Genomic DNA, 16,312 nt, shown 5'->3' with positions numbered 1-16,312 from the left:
ATGCACCTTTATAACAAAACGAGTAATACTGTTTACAAAGAGTTAAAGTGAGAGACTCTAAAGAACATCTACCAAGGGTAGAGAACATACTGCATTATATCCATGGGGAGTAAGGAGTCACTATTGAGAGGCTATTAAGATGGAAGAGTAGTAGGATTAGTCACACCACTCTTGAGATCTTTTAGCTTCTGATCATAATCCTCCTTATCAATGGAGACCCACTCTCCTCCCACCTTTTCAAAATGCTTAAAGTCTAGCTTAGAGCCACTACCTTTGCTTATGCCTATGGTAATGAGAGAAGAGTCTCCTTTTGCATAGTATACTAATACTGATAGAGCATGCTCCTTATCCACACCCTTCCAGACTTCCTTCTCTCCATCCACAACAGTAGTAATCTTGGAAGTATCCAAGGAAGTATCCTTTGGAGTAACGGTCTTGAAGGATGCTCCAGATTCCGTTTCTGTATGCACATCGAACTTGGAGGTATCCGGGTTAGAAAGGTCTAGAGTAGAAGGTGTTGCATATTTATACTGCTTCTTTAGAGCATCCAATAGCTGTTCATGCTCTTCTTTCTTCTCCCTCATACCTCCAACTTTCTGATAGAACTCTGTAGTAGTGACGTCCTTCCATTTACCATTTACTCTTTCAAGATACTTTAAATCTAGTCCAGTGGCAGTATCAACCTTTAAGTATACCAGTATGGAGTCTCCCTTGCTATAAGATTCTACAAGAGTGCACTTCTCACCAGCCTTTTTAGCCTTCCAAATCAGATCTCCTCTGATAACAACCTTGGTCATAGCAAAGCCATCCTTCGGAGTAAAGACCCTTTTAGCCAGTCCGTCCTTATCATCACCTCTAACATGTACTGATCCTAAATCTGGATTAAGGAGGTCAAGTGAAACATCCACCATCTCTTTACGGAGACTATCATCACCTCCACAGTGGCAGAGTCCAACCAAAAATACCATCCATAGTACTGCCAGCACCCTCATTCTACTCCATTAATGTCTCAACTGGTGTGAGCAGAATGGGCAGTAGGGATGAATGGTTATAACTATGTAAACAAGAAATAATAACAGATACGCAGTGGCGATGTAGCACTGCAAATAAACAATACGCAATAGGTGTGACAACAGACTATAGGTCTAAACAATGGGTAGTCTAACTAGATGTTGTAAAGGAGTATCATTCCAGGGACTTTAGATCCTATACAGAGACTCATGCATGTTCAATCTAACAGAGAGAAATAAAAGGATATTTATAGTCGAAGTCGGAATCACGTGTCCAACTAAGGTTTCAGATACGGAATCCCACAAACAAAGGAAATACGATGTCCTTGCAAAAGAATTATGCTGCATCCATAATATGCCGGCATGCACCGTTCCAATAGTATATTCTTGGGATGGCATAGTTACAAAATACCACGCAAAGCACCTAGAGAAAATAGCGGTGCCCATAAAAATCAGAGCCTACATGCAGACTAGAGTACTACGTACCACCTTTGATTCGGTAACTCACGATCGAAGAAGAGGAGTTGAAGAAAGAGCTCCAGAAGAAAAACTGGAAGATATCTTCGAAAGGCTCCTCGGAAACCTCGACAAAGAGGATAAACTCAAATGGTCAAGAAATCAAGGTCAGGTCGAAATACAATCGAAAAATCTTATTTATAAAGGCCTGTTCTGATTATTCCCCAAAACCTACAGGAAACTGTAGGGTCTAAAAGGGTAGAAACTAAAGGCGGAACATATACAACCCCTACACCCAGGGCAGATTAATTAGTGCCAAGAATAATGTAGAACTTCTCTACCTAGAAACATTCGATAGTGATGCTACTAAGTCTAGGTACTTTGAAAATACTGCTAATGGTACATGGAAGAGTATAACTAAGGAGGACTATGATCAGAAGCTAAAGGATCTCAAGGGTGGAGTAACCTCTAGCTCTGGGTCAACGCAGTTCTGGTCCTGGAACTCATATTCTCCCTACGCTGATCCTCATACCGCTCTTACTTCCTCTGACACTGTCTCTACTACTTCTGTTCATAGTGTATCTACTATTACTAATCCTGGACCGCGTCCACAATAACACAAATATTTACATTTACCTGGCGCTAACCTTTTTCCCCTTGTGGTCCTTCAAACTGCTATTGGTTCTGCTGGTCCTGAAAGACTTTAAGCTCAGATTCAAGGTATAGTTCGTAGAGAGTCTCTTCTCCAACTCAAAGAGATCTTTTAGGGAAAATCTTTGGAGCTGCTTCAGTTTTTGTACAGGTGGAGCAGGATACTACCTCTGGAAAAGCTTCTTCCTCGACGTATTTCCACGTCTGATATTTAAAGATCTCCCAGAGGTACTCATGGACTCTCATCAAGAAGAAAGAGTTTGATAAGAAGCTTACTGACATGAGTAAATCTGGATCATCATCTCCTAATCCTTCTTCTTCACATCCTTCTACTCCATCTTAATAGCTTCTAAATAATGACCCTTCTAGGATGTTACCTATGGATATAATGCAGTTCCATACTTCGGTATCTTTTGTTCATGCTCCGTTAGAGGGAGTGTATATGTTTAATTAATGTAGTCTCTCTTACACTTATAGGCATGAATGATTAGTATCTTTCCAATGCATCCTCCTTATTCCAGGAACATTTTTAGGAACAAGCATGTACCATAAACTAACCATATCAAAGTGCGTGCACAGAAGTGAAACAAATTAAAACTGAAGAGGCGTGAAAATACTGCATTATAGTGGCTTTAAATTGAAAAATGTTCGCCACAATTAAATACCATGAACTATCTTCATTACTTTAGGATCTTTTGCCTTGGTAGGTTTGCTACTGTCATTAGTGTCATCGGCATAGACAATAAAGAGAAGCTCCTTCTTTCCGATAACTTCGGATCTTAAATCTGTGGTAAATGCGGTTCCAAGAGTATGGTACGAGACTTTTGTTGCGCTCCAGGTCCAGAACCAGAATGCTCTTTTATTGGTGTAATGCTTAGTGGGCCACCTTTCCCTATTGTGTTCATATTTGGAGTACGTCTTGACATAGCCGTCTCCGAGGAATGCAAAGATAACTTGCGAGAGGGAATATGTGAATGTGTTAAAGGTGTTCATGATGTTATTACTTGTTTTTGGCTGCCCTTGCGTGTCTGCTCCGTTGGTACCAATAGTTCTTGTTGCCTGTGCGCATGTATCATACAAAACAGTGAGAAATCCCAAAACAAGAGCATTACTTCTGACAACTTTTGTGAGCCTCCACTCGGGGAAATGAAGACTACATGCAAATATAACGGCACAAAATACCTCAATTACAAAGAATATCCACGAGGCATGCCATATGGCATCACTGTCTCTCCACGGTTTGTTTGGTCCCATATCCTTCTCTTTTAAAACTAAAACTGACAAGGGAGCTATAGCGCTTGTAAAGAGGATAGTCATATCGATTGTGTACCCCTTTCTAACTCCTATGAGCTTGTAAGGTGCAATGGCAGAATAAAAGGCACTGTGAAGACCATAACCCAGAGTGATTAAAAGGATGGGTGACCAGGCCTTTGCAAAGGCTGTCATGAATGGGTCAGGATCTCCACCATCTCCACCTGTAGCATCCTTCTTATTCCAATAAGCAACAATGTACAAAATTGCGCTTGATCCAGTCAACAATGCGCCCATGATAATCTGGCACACGACTAGCCAGTAGTTGACATCAGACACTCCAATGAAGCTTCCAATTACCAGAAATGAGAGGTGATAAAGTGATACTACAATTCCAGCCATTGGAAGAGCTGCTAGGAGACAGACTACGTTTGCGGATAAAATCTCTACGGCCGTAGTAAAGCATAAGCCAAGGACAAACGATCCAATTAAAATCCCCCAGTAATACAAGGTCATGTGCCCCTGAGCTCCTCCTGAAGCATAGACAAACAGGAGGAAAATATAGCAAAGATGGAGCAATGGGAAGAACGCCATGCAAAGCTGTGTCTTGTAACGTCCCTTGCACTGGGAGTATACTGTCATTGTTGTGATTCCCAGGAGAGTAATGATCCTAAAGGATACATTAATCCGGTTAATGTATATGCTCACGAAGCTTGGGGATATCATAAACCTTCCCAGAGTGTACTTGCCGGTAGCCAGGGCCAGGTAAGGTAGTTGGTAAAAGGATAGACCGGCCAAAAAGGCCACAATCTTTTCAAGAGTGCCTGATTCCTTCTTATCCGCCATTCTCTAGAAGTGCTTCTTCAAACTGTGAGTATCTATAGGTACAAACTCCTTAAATCTCCGACAAGAATAGGAATCCATCTTGTCTATTCTTCTTCAAGACAAAGTTACTGATTAAGGGAATGAATGAGCACAAAGTGGCAATAACGTGAGACTCTGCCACGACAAATGTCGTCCCACCCGAGTTAAAACTAAAATACAGTAAGAATGAGGGAAAAGAGTCGAGGAAGGCGAGAGTCTTTCCGCCAGGAAGAAGAGCTTGTGGACCCCATAGACAAATCATCTCAAACTCGGCTAAAAGCCAAGATTTTGGCAATTGTGTACATTCCTTAAGATTCTTCATATTTTACTGGTCAACTTTAGCCGTAAGTCTTCGTTACACCTACCTCCCTTGTCCTCTTGTCTCTTCAGACATTCCGAGTCTATCACCTGGCATATTTTCCTGCATGTTTAGAATCTGATCGTCTATTTCGCCTAAAACTATCTTGAGACTAATCAGTTTCGGATGTGTGATTATGGCGGTTGTCTGTCTCCGCAGCGTATAGCTGATCGGAGGGAAGATTGTTTTCGGTTTTATACCGGCCCTTTCGGATAAGACACGTGTCTAAACGGGCTATTTTCCTTGTTTCACGGTATTCTACCGTATATATGTTTATAGTGCCGGCTTGGATATTACCCGTAGAGCAAAGTGAGAATGGCAGAGGAAGAATGAGCAGGCATGGTATAATGAGGTATCTATGGGCTATTTTGAGATGCAAGGTTTGTTCCACGGGTATTAATCGTGTATGGATGGAGATAAGGTGTTTTTGACTCCTTTTATACACGTATATACTCTCTAGTTACTATCCATGTACCAAAACAGCGATGTGTATAGGCCGTCCACAGTTTGTCTATTCTGGAGATTTAAAGCTTATGAGTTATAAGCCGCAATTTTGTGCGTTTAAAGTTTAAGGAGTGTCTACATCTTTGTCTCTAGGGTTTCTGGTTTGCCTTGGTGAGCTTTTATATCATAAAGTTCTGTTCATTTAGTGCATGTCTTCAAGGAAGGCATGTGAATAGAGACCCCTGACAAATACCTGGACCAATTAAAGTTTCCATTCTTAAAAACTGCGATAATGAGTCTATCATCATCTAGATACAGGATGGTTGAGAGACATGAAACCATGTTACTTTCCCATAGTGATACACCAAAGAGTGAAGAGTCGACTTTGGACTTGAAATTAGATATGGGGTCTATTTGAGAGGTTTATTATTCTTCTGAACTACCGCTTGTTTAGCCTGAAGTCCTTGTTCATTCTTGGCAGATTGTCCACTAGGAGCTACAGTTTGTTGTTGACTACCTTGTTGAGCGGCTGGGACTGCTGGTTTATCAGCAGGATCATCCTTCCCTATCAATGTCCTGAAGACAGAGCCACTTTCCACCAGAGAATTGGCGGTAGCCTTCAATCAGTTTTCCATCTCTCTTGAATCTATATGAAGCAGCTACTGGGTTATTGTCTTGTCCGAAGTAGAATGTGGCAATTGTGCATAAATCACCAGCATTTGGAGCTTGCCATAGTGTTTCTTCTCCGTAAGTGAGCTCAGTAATAGTAACTCCATCCTTAGCCTTTAACTTAAGAACCTTAAAGTTATCCTCCTCTGCTTCCTCTACATTAAAGAGAGTAGAGTCAACCTTGGAGAGGAGATCAGCTATGGAAGTGGGCTGAGTAGTCTCCATCTTTTTCATCTCCTCTATCTTCTTGTCAAAATCAGCCTTCTTTTCTATACTCTTCCATTCAGTACCATTCTTTTCAAAATAGAGAAAGCTTAGGTCAAAAGTGGTAGCTAGTGTTAGGATTGCTACGGAGGTGTTTCCCCTTGATTTAAGCTCACAGGATACACATCTCTCTCTTTGAGCATCAGGAGTCTTCCAGATTAAAGTTTCTCCATCTTTAACCTCATTTATAAATTTATTTGGAAGTGGAGTCTGTCTCTTGACATTTATTCCAGAGACTGTAAAAGTCTTCGTAGTATAGACCGTATTATCATCCTTGGTAATGTCCATAATATTTGTAGTAACATTTGTTTCCGTGTCTTTAGAGGGTGTATACGAGATACAGGTGTTTATAAGTGTGTTACGGTTAGTGACACTATTCCACTTATTATTACTATATTCAAAATTTTTGATCTCTGTACCATCACCCTTCTTTACATAAAGGGTACAAAACCATCCTCTTCTAGTATAAAAACGAGCGCAAATACATTCTTCACCTTCTCCGGCCTTCCAAATTTCCCCTATGCAAGATACGCTCGTGGTCTTGAACTTTGGGAATGCAATGGTTACCAACATTCCATGCGCATAATATTCATAAATGTCGGCCACATCGTCTGACAACATCATGAATTCCAGTCTCATTTTTGTGTTTACAGGGTTTAAAAGAGCATTTAGTTTTTTAGAGAATTCTGGATGCTCTAGTGATTCCCATTTCTCATTTACCTTCTCAAAGCAATGTGGAATGTTACCCAGAGGGAACACATTAATACGACAGAGATGGAGATTATCCTTGGAATATGTCAGGACTTTGAGACGTTTTCCCTCGTCTCCTGTGGTCCATATTGTAGCATCTTCCTCCTTGACACTCTTTGCAGTGACATTCTCCCTCAGGGTGTAGCTCTTGTAGGTAATCTCTTCATCAGTATATTCAACGAAGAGGACTTGTTCTTTGATAACATCTTTTCCGATATCCAGAAAATCAAGTGTTACCGTATTAACCTCTGTAGTTTCAGCTGGTTTGGTGGAGTCGTCAGCTTTCTTCACAGTACTTTTGGAATCCTCTGTCTTCTTACCTTTTCCAGCCCCCTCACAGAGCTGATACAAAAAGGTGAGATAGACAAAGACAAGAACCCTCATTCCTCCACTCAAACCTTCCTCAAGTTGGTACAGAAATGAAAAAGGAATAACTGCGAGTATTAATCTGGAGTTTAGGGAAGGTAATCCACAGATTTGACATCTATTATATGCCATAAAGTGCCATTTTTTCAAGATGTAAAGGTTTTAATGGGATGACAAAAAATCAGAGAATATGTTGGCGGCTGAACAAGGGCAGGAACCTCTTGCAATACCCACCAAACTAACCATATAGTGCATAAAAGAAGAGTTTAATTGGTGGAATGAAGACAATTTGGGACTACATGGAAAGTTTTTGCTATAATGTGTTGTAATAACATGTTAAAATAGTCGAGTATCATGATCAGATTGGAGATGAGCACCCCTAACGCCAGAGTAATTCTCGTTGGTGAGTGAATTAAAAGTGCATTTATAAGAGTATTTAGCTCACTATCTACCTTCTTACAGCTTTTACCCTCTTTATAAACATTATGACAATGGATACGCCAACATTAACCCATTAGGTCGACTAGATCCAGATTGTACATATTGCCAGAATCGCGACAAGGGTGAATCCATAGCTCTTTATGCCATCTTCCACTTCCACTTCATTCTCGTCCCTTTCTTCCGGCTCACTATATTCCTCTTGATCGTCATCATCATCCTCTAGCTCGTATTCAGGTTCACCATCTTCATTAGCACTTTCTTCGTCACTCTCTGGCCTCTTGTCCTGTCTTGACTTGTCATCTTCAGGAACATCTACTCTAACCTCCTGCTCACCCCCACCTTTACCATCTTCAAAACCTTCTCCCTGTTCAAGCCTTTGGTCATCATGTTCATCATCAACAGGAGCATCATCTTCACCATTTGCTGGACCATTCATTCTCGCAACTATATTCGTCACAATGTTGGTTTGGAAAATCAAGTTTGATTTGTACAACTCCATCCCTTCCAATATCACGTCGATACTCTCCAGAATCTTCAGAATCTCTCTCGTTACCTCTAGGCTTAATACATGGTCCCACTCGTCCAGTACTGCATCATCTTGGAGGTCTTGTGCCTCTTTCATGGCTCTGTCCAGAATTGGAATGTATTTCTCGAGGTTCAACATCGCAGGTTTCCCCTGTGCAACCATGTCATGGAACAGCTTCTTTTGTTTCTTGACCTTTCTGAGGATCATCTCATACTCTTTGACGAGAATTTGGTTGTTTGATCCCGAGTCCTTTGCATCTCTCATCAATTCTTCAGCGTGCTTGACATGTTCTTCCATACTCTGCATGCTCATTTTGGCGCCATTTTTGCTCCTGTTGATTTTCCTAAAAAACTTGTTGGAGGAGTTCTTGAGCAGGTTGATGATTTGGATCAACTGTTTCTTGGAGAGTTCTGGAATCTGGTTGGTGTAGAGAAAGACCAAGCAGAGCTCAAATTCAGTGGGTTCTGGACCAATCTCGTAGTTGAATTTCCTTTGGCCGTTTCTGTCATCAGTCTCTTGGGAAAAGGTCGCACCAAATTCCTTCAAAATGTCGTCGGGGATTTTAAATCCGTATGCTAGTGCATCCCTTGTTAACCCTTCCGTTTTCTTGACCAAGCCTTTAAATTCATCATCCAACTTCTTCAGGCCCACTTTGCTCCTCCTCAAAAGCTCCTTTGCCTTTCGTGCCTTGGCCGGCATGCCATCCTCGTTTGTACCACCAAGAAGCCCATTTACTTGATACAGCATGTCGTTTGTTTCGTTAAAGATCATTCTCATGGGATATGCTCTATGTATGGACCGGGAAATCTCCTCACGTAACGTTTTAGCCTCTTCAACCTTTTTATCAATGGGCATCAGAAATCTGTAGGCAGATATTTTAATCCACCCAATTGCCATCTTTACCACCTCTTCTAGCCGTTGTCTCTTTTTCATACTCTCCATCACGAGTAGCAACTGTTCATTCAGATCCCTCTTTACCCTAATCAACTCACCCCTTGCAGACGGTGGTCCGACTGCCGGGACTACCCTGGCGAATGATATGATGATCAGGAGAACAGGTAGACATTTAAACATCATTTTGTGGTTTATCATCCATCAGTTAAAGAGCGCAACTGATCCCTTACGCTTCATGGAGCGGTGGCTTTATGGATAGATGGTTGAAGGTTTGGAGGAATGCATCTGCATGCAGGGGTTTTCACCAGTAAATTGTCTCTAAAAATGACCTTATAGGAGTTTTAAAAGGATAGTTATCCATGCATCAATTAGTGGGTGTTTAAAGGGGACAAGTATCAGCAGTTTCTGAGATAGCAGCCCTTTGTTGAGTAACCAATCGACTAGAGGTCTAGCTAGTACTGAGTCTAGACTGTGCATGCGCTTGGTAGATACTTGACCTCCTTGTCTACCATGCAGATGGGTGAATTTGAGGAGTTGACGAAGGGACCGGAAGAGAAGCCCTTGTAGCAATGAGAAAGAAGGTAGAGGAATCTCTAGATAAGGACATGGAAAAGCATTTTAGAACGTGCAAGAAAAACATTAGCGGAGAGTACTCTAGATATTTCAAAGAGGGAGGATATAGTAGACGAACCTATTTCCGCCAATCCTGGCGGGAAGATGTTCCACAATTTTATTCCCCAGGAGCAAGTACCGTGTAACTAAAGTAGTGGACGGTGAAAATGTCATCTGGGAGGCTCCAAATGGACTAACCACAATTGTCTCTATGCAGAAATGAGAGTAAAAGATGCAGACGGCAAAGAATATCCTAATTCTGTTTAAAGGACTCCTTCAACAGTTTATAATGGAAATAGTAAAGTGTTTCAATTGTACACTAGAATGACTATTTAAAGATCACTCGTTCATCCTGTGGATGGATAGACAACTCATTAATGCAGTAATTCTGCCAGTAGGGACTCTATAGTGGATGTTCCGCAGGAATTTTAATGGACATATAGCAATAATGTAATAGTACAATTCGGTAACATTGTTAACACTCCCTTGGAGTGTGCATGCTTAAATAATAATCTCTTTTATGACATAGTTAGGCTGTCATTTGTGTAAGCTATTCTACATTGCTATTGATTGTGGCATTCTGAAAGCAATACGTAAACAGTATCGTACTCACTATCATCTTGTCCACCATGACCATTCCCTTGCCAAAGCCTTCACTTCTGTATCTCTAATTAAACTTGCAGGAATGGGTATCCTTGGTATCTCTTCATTCCTTCGCTGGACACATTCAGGTGGAACCGATAAACTTTCAACGATTAACATCATCTTATTTGAAGGAATTTGTGTGACGAATAGAAACTTGAGCAATGAAGAAATGATTCTCTTCCTTCGAGACCAACGCCCCCATCATCTTCTGTATTCTGAATAGACAGGGCAGATGTGCAAGACCTTCGTCCAAAACCTCTCCACCTAACCCATGCCCTTTGTTTGTCAAGGATAAAGGTCTTGTTTTATCACGCCTATTGCGTATTGTTTATCTTCATCCATAGACTCTTCATAGTTATCGTCATTCATCTATACTGACAATCCTCACATCAGTTGAGACATGATGGAGTACTACTATAAATGAGACTATGGAAGGATGATTGAATGAGTAGGATAGAGGGGAACTAGAGATACTGTGAGGAACTAGTGTAGTACAGTGGTGAGTGAAGATGTAGTATGACTAACAGTGTCACTATTGACATTAACAAAGTATCTAATGAAGATGGCACTATAAATACTTACACATACTATGATGAGAAAGTGCTTATAACAGTCACTGAATACATTGAACCTGAGAATTTCCCAGGATATAAACTGCGCATTCACAAACCACCCGATGGATATACAATTTCTAAAATTAAGGGAGCTCCAAATAATGGACTTCCTGAGAAAGTATCCTGCTCAACCGTTTCAGTAATTTACTGGTTAGGGGATTCAAATCACAATAGACCGCTTGCTGTTCAGTTAGGTCACAATGATGACTACTACACAAATACTAAGGGTGATAACAACTGGACCAAATCTGGTTCCAAAAACCCTGGAGATATCCTAAAAGAACTTGATTTTTGGGTATGCAAAAATAGAGAGGCTCACATAATTAACCTCTCAGAGGAAGGTGGTGCGTGGAATGCCGGATTTTGTAGAAAGTATTTTTGTCCTGGCTGTTCTGGTAAACAGATTACTGTAACTAAATCTCAACCTTCGTCTAAGGATTGCACTCTATATGAACACGAGGTTATAAAAGGTTCCGTATCAAGATTCAAGGATAGTCAAACCAACTATTTGGGACTTTCAAACATCAACAACAAATTACCTACCCCGTACGTACCGGATTGTTATATGTGCGTGATTAGTTCCTACACCCTTGTAGACACTACAGTTTCCTGTAGGTTTGGGGAATAATCAGGACAGGCCTTTATAAATAAGATTTTTCGATTGTATTTCGACCTGACCTTGATTGCTTGACCATTTGAGTTTATCCTCTTACTGAGGATTCCAGTAAATCTCCTAGAGAGACTTACTGGTTCTTCAACGATTACTATAAGCGCCATAGTTTTATTACCGCCTTGCTTTTTAAAAGTTATGTTTATCCCCCGTCTACACTGGGTAGTTTTACAAGTCGCCACCTGTTTATATAAGAAGAAGTTTTTTCGATTAAATTCAGGTCCACATTGCAATTCGTCCAGGGTTAACGCTAACCTTACGTCAGCTAGATTATAATAAAGTCTTCTAGTGCCAAGTATGTCATTGTTGAACTCTTTGTCGTCAGTTTGGAATGATGCACGGTAGGTTGTACCAGTTTGTTTAACGATTAATTTGGGTCCTATTCTTCCATTATCATCATGTTTTTGTTGCTTTTTAAGAGGCAATATGTCTCCCTGTTTACTCTCTGTATGATCGCAAGCTCGTACCCATTTAGAAAAGATCTTTTGATTTGATTCAGGTAGGCATTGCCCTTCAACGAGGGATAACGTAGACCTGTTGTCAGCTACATCACTTGTTGATATTAATGTTGGATTTGTGACACCTTTTATCGTTTCAGCTCGTGAAGTTGAGATTTCACTCGCTGCAGTTTGCATTCCGACGTTGTCGTCCCCTATTGTTTTATTCAGGTGTGATGACTTCCTCTGGAGGTTCCCTCGGCTTAACAACGAGCCTAAAGGAGACCTTTCCTCGGAAATCATTGTTTACGTTGCCGAATTTTGGATTTTAATGGTTACTCCCCGACCCTCTGGTCGTTTACGTGTCCTGAGTCCTTCTTTGGAGTCAGAATACAATATTCCTTTTAGAATTAACCATTTATCGATGCCTGTGCCGTTTAACTTTTTGGAATAACCGTGAAAATGGCCATTGCCGTTATCTCTATCGGAATGGACTTCCAATGCTTATTCATCGTAGTTAAAGAGCCTAAGATGATGTATTTTAGAGAATATATCTCTAAAATAAGAAATATCTAACAATCGATATTTTCACCAAAAGATTTCGACTCTTCAAACATTAGAGATGTTAAATCAGTTAATGTGTACTGCACAAAGGGCACTACAGATGCATTTCTCATTTATTTAAAACCCAAAGAAGGAACAACAGGAGTATTGCTTGAGAACAAGTGGTATGGTAGATGTTCAGGAGACACTCACTGGGAAGAAGAAAAGGGTTTTACTGGTGAACCAACTGGTGATGATATAGTCCCAATTAATAAACACCTTACTGATGCCTTAATACCAAGGGTTATAATAGATCTCACTAAAACTAATGGAAGCTATACACCTAGAAGAACTACTCTGCAATTTAGTGTTGAGGAGGATAAGATAGAGAGTACCTCTAGTTTCTTAAAGTGCACACACAAACTGTCAGAAAGTAGACCATTCAGGCTCAAGGACATTGAATGTGGTGGGAAATTACTTGGTATAAAATCTAAGGAATCACTTTCCTGTGTCAACGCTTACTATTATTCTGGTCATTCAACAATTCCTCTTCTCATTGAACTGGCATTAAGTAGTGGGAACAATTACAAGTACTTTTTCAGACCTACTAAAGACTTGGACACATGGTTTAAATATGTTAGATCTGATGTAGGAGAAACTACTCAACTGAATAATCTCAATGAAATGCTAGATGCCCTTAAGAAGATACACGTTTCCGATCCACCTAATGCAAGTCCTTCACTTCCTCTTGCACTTACAGATACCCTAAAGATCGGTGGAAGTAGTCTAACAACGGCTGGTTTGGGAGGTCTTGCCGTATGGAAGGGACCCGCTCTAATTGCTCGTCTGTAATGTACTCACTACTTGTCAATAGGCAGAACTGAGACCAATAGACTACTCTCTTGTTGGTATACTGGAATGCTAGAGAGTCTTATGGAGTGGTAGAGAGCATTCTTAGGATCATCCATGGAGACTAGATAACCTATGATACCCCTGAGGACCATACAATCCGTATAGTCCCTACACCTAGTACATTCTAACTCTTTTGCCATAAAAGAATGAGCCCTTGCGACTGGTACGAGAGCCGTATGACCGCCAAGCTGCAGTTGTCTCGTCCACCTGGTCAGGTAGTGGGCCTGTGACAGACAATTCGCCTGACTTTGTCTGTCTATATGCACTCTGCAATTGTTTGTGCACTAATGGTGGCACAAGGCAGCTTCGCTGTCCAAAATCCTCCACTTTGATACTTTGCCATTTTCACCTCAAAATGGTGTATCAGAAACTTTTTTTGTACTTCCTCCTCGTACAGCTGGCGTCGGTAAATGTAAGTGACTGTCTTGCGGCGTTTGTCCAGCCACACATTTCCTCGCTCTGCGCGGAAATTTCCTCTCACCACGCTGAAACCTCGCCCACTTTATATTTATCGCCGTAAAATTCAAAATCACTCAAATGTGTAGGTGCCGGGGGTATCTTCGGAGACGAGTTGGCGCAGGAATTCTCAGAGGGGCACATCTCCACGTGACAAGATAAATGAGTTTAATGTCCACCGGAACAAGGATGGCAAGTTGGCTTACTTTGGCAAGTCGACGACCAAGAACCGCCTCACCTTCAAGCAACACTTTGGCAAGGCTGAGCTTGTCAGTTTTGAGATCACCTCGGTTGCACCTCCATTTGCCATCAAAAAGTTTGTCGATGTGAATCCTGCGACCAAGAAGACCGTGGAGCTCTATGGAATGCCCATAAACAAGACCATTTACTCGATGAGACTCTACCACTGCGCTGGCACTCTCAGGGTACTGCATGTCTCAACCAGCGATGCACCCTACGAGGAATGGTACACCAGAGTCATCAACTCCAATAGTTTTACCCTCGTTCCTACCATGAGCGGACTGAGCAAGGATTCGGTTGACGACTGCAAGATCGGCAAGATGATCTATTTGACCGGTTGTTACAAACGACTCTGCACTCAGGACCTGCCCCTCAACGGAAGGAAGGAAGCTGGAGTCAAGGAAGAGACTTCAGTCTACCCATACATCAAGTATACCTTTGTCCCGAACAAGGAACGCGCACTGTCGTACAATGGGAAGCTCTTGTATTACACTGAACGCCCCTCCTACATGGACCAACCAAAGACATCACCCAAGCCCATCACACTCTACAACTATGAAGAAGCAGCTGTCTACTACTGGAATGATAAGAAGGGAGAACGACCCATTATGTTGGAACTTAAGCATAGCAGCGGAGAATCCACGTACTACAAAAACCTGGGAAAGGATGATCTGACGTGGCAAGCTGAGACTGTGAGGAATGAAGAAGACCTGGAAGAGGAGCTAGACTTTGGCAACTGTCACCTCAATAATGCCTTTATCGTGGACCTTACGTTTACTAATAGGAAGGTCCCAATTCAGACTGATTTCTGTACCAGGTGCAAGTTGAGAGCTAACGCTGAAGAAAAGGGGATTAAAACCAAGGAAACAGGTGAAATTATGTACTATCGCTCCTTCCCTGTGGAACCAGGCTTTACACTTACAAAGATCATGTACTACGACTCCCCTAGCGAAGAGAAAAAGGGTGTCACCATTCCTGGACTGGATTTTCCAACAAAAATGGTATCAAACCTTGGCATATACTACTGCAAACACAACCCGGTACTTTTGCACATCAAGGTCTTTGACGGCCGGCAAAAGTGGTACAAGAGATCTGGAGATGTTTGGACCCACATTCCCAGCTTTGACAACAAATCGCCAGAGAACGCAGAGGATTGCGCTACCAGAACACAATACACCAGTACGCTTCAAGACCTGGGCTGTTCATTCACACCTGGAAAGTGTACCGTCCCCGTTGTTCGTACAGTTACCGCAGATATTTCACATAAGCCAGAAACCAGAAAATATGTACCACACGGTGCTAGTGTTGAGATTACAATCAATGAGGCAAAGGCTATCAACGATTTCTATCAAATTACCCATGTTAGTACAGACAATAAATTCACACTCTCTACCATTCAACATGGAGGTACTGTGACGAATATACCACCATCTGAAAAGGTGAAGGAACTTGATGTTTACTATTGGAAGTTTGATGAAGATTATTCTGGCCCACTTCTTGTAAAAATCGGCAGGGATGATAAAGATTTGTGGTATGAGAATACCGGGCTTAGCAGACACAGGAATAGTGAATGGAGTTTGATTGAGAATCCTGCTGAACTTTACGTTGAGGATCTTCTTGTCATGAAGCTCAAAAATATAAACTGCAGAATAAACCACGCCTATACCTTTGATATATCTCGAGACAGAGACTACACATCATTCTGCCTTGATGTAGATGTGGAGGTTAGCAACCAAGTCATTAGTGATTTAGGGTACACCAAGTATACACACAACACACCGGTGATACCCTTTACCCTCTTGGGCTTGACAAATGTGCCACAGGGTATGAGCCTCCCAGACTTGAGTGAGCCCATGCGCAACGTTTCTGGAATTTATGTCTTCAAACCAAATTCTCCAGACAAACCTACACTTGTATACCTGGAGATGGCGGACAAAATTCATAGCAGATGGTACGGAAATATACAAGAGGAGTCTAGCGCCCCTCGTGGCGACCTCTAAAATGCAGAAGTGGTCATTATTGATGACTTGTTAAATCCACAGCCAGACTGTGGACCAAATGTAGATTGTAATGTAGTAATTCTTGTTTCATCTTTGACACATGTAGACATCAACCTAGTACTGCATGTTTGACTAGATGTGTAGAGCAGAATAAATTACATGTTAAAATTTGGTGGCAAAAAATTGTACAAATGGTTCCACATTGGCACTCGTGAGTATTTTAGTTTCCTACGTTTCCC

General features: G+C 41.5%; 8 protein-coding genes across 8 annotated transcripts; 3 read left to right on the top strand and 5 right to left on the bottom strand.

The window, feature by feature from the left end:
* Nucleotides 1–134: 134 nt before the first annotated feature.
* Nucleotides 135–992, bottom strand: BEWA_049350 (signal peptide containing protein; the record flags this gene model as incomplete). The annotated part of the gene is made up of 1 exon (XM_004831863.1): nucleotides 135–992. One exon carries the CDS (start codon nucleotides 990–992, stop codon nucleotides 135–137), a length of 858 nt encoding a protein of 285 aa, XP_004831920.1.
* A 373-nt stretch (nucleotides 993–1,365) lies between these two features.
* Nucleotides 1,366–2,083, top strand: BEWA_049340 (hypothetical protein; the record flags this gene model as incomplete). Its single annotated transcript, XM_004831862.1, has 2 exons — nucleotides 1,366–1,633; nucleotides 1,797–2,083. 2 exons carry the CDS (start codon nucleotides 1,366–1,368, stop codon nucleotides 2,081–2,083), a joined length of 555 nt encoding a protein of 184 aa, XP_004831919.1.
* A 691-nt stretch (nucleotides 2,084–2,774) lies between these two features.
* BEWA_049330 (conserved hypothetical protein) lies at nucleotides 2,775–4,214 on the bottom strand (the record flags this gene model as incomplete). The annotated part of the gene is made up of 1 exon (XM_004831861.1): nucleotides 2,775–4,214. The coding sequence occupies one exon, from the start codon at nucleotides 4,212–4,214 to the stop codon at nucleotides 2,775–2,777; it is 1,440 nt and encodes a 479-aa protein (XP_004831918.1).
* A 1,375-nt stretch (nucleotides 4,215–5,589) lies between these two features.
* BEWA_049320 (signal peptide containing protein) lies at nucleotides 5,590–7,101 on the bottom strand (the record flags this gene model as incomplete). The annotated part of the gene is made up of 1 exon (XM_004831860.1): nucleotides 5,590–7,101. The coding sequence occupies one exon, from the start codon at nucleotides 7,099–7,101 to the stop codon at nucleotides 5,590–5,592; it is 1,512 nt and encodes a 503-aa protein (XP_004831917.1).
* Nucleotides 7,102–7,606: 505 nt separating this feature from the next.
* BEWA_049310 (signal peptide containing protein) lies at nucleotides 7,607–9,127 on the bottom strand (the record flags this gene model as incomplete). The annotated part of the gene is made up of 1 exon (XM_004831859.1): nucleotides 7,607–9,127. The coding sequence occupies one exon, from the start codon at nucleotides 9,125–9,127 to the stop codon at nucleotides 7,607–7,609; it is 1,521 nt and encodes a 506-aa protein (XP_004831916.1).
* A 2,270-nt stretch (nucleotides 9,128–11,397) lies between these two features.
* On the bottom strand, nucleotides 11,398–12,225 carry BEWA_049300 (hypothetical protein; the record flags this gene model as incomplete). The annotated part of the gene is made up of 1 exon (XM_004831858.1): nucleotides 11,398–12,225. The coding sequence occupies one exon, from the start codon at nucleotides 12,223–12,225 to the stop codon at nucleotides 11,398–11,400; it is 828 nt and encodes a 275-aa protein (XP_004831915.1).
* Nucleotides 12,226–12,384: 159 nt separating this feature from the next.
* On the top strand, nucleotides 12,385–13,317 carry BEWA_049290 (hypothetical protein; the record flags this gene model as incomplete). Its single annotated transcript, XM_004831857.1, has 2 exons — nucleotides 12,385–12,458; nucleotides 12,543–13,317. The coding sequence occupies 2 exons, from the start codon at nucleotides 12,385–12,387 to the stop codon at nucleotides 13,315–13,317; spliced, it is 849 nt and encodes a 282-aa protein (XP_004831914.1).
* Nucleotides 13,318–13,732: 415 nt separating this feature from the next.
* BEWA_049280 (hypothetical protein) lies at nucleotides 13,733–16,073 on the top strand (the record flags this gene model as incomplete). The annotated part of the gene is made up of 2 exons (XM_004831856.1): nucleotides 13,733–13,789; nucleotides 13,923–16,073. 2 exons carry the CDS (start codon nucleotides 13,733–13,735, stop codon nucleotides 16,071–16,073), a joined length of 2,208 nt encoding a protein of 735 aa, XP_004831913.1.
* Nucleotides 16,074–16,312: the final 239 nt, after the last annotated feature.

The sequence above is a fragment of the Theileria equi genome (assembly GCF_000342415.1).
Source record: "Theileria equi strain WA chromosome 4 map unlocalized gcontig_1105316255041, whole genome shotgun sequence".
In the NCBI taxonomy this organism is placed as follows: Eukaryota; Apicomplexa; class Aconoidasida; order Piroplasmida; family Theileriidae; genus Theileria; species Theileria equi.
This window is presented reverse-complemented; position numbering and strand designations above follow the sequence as displayed.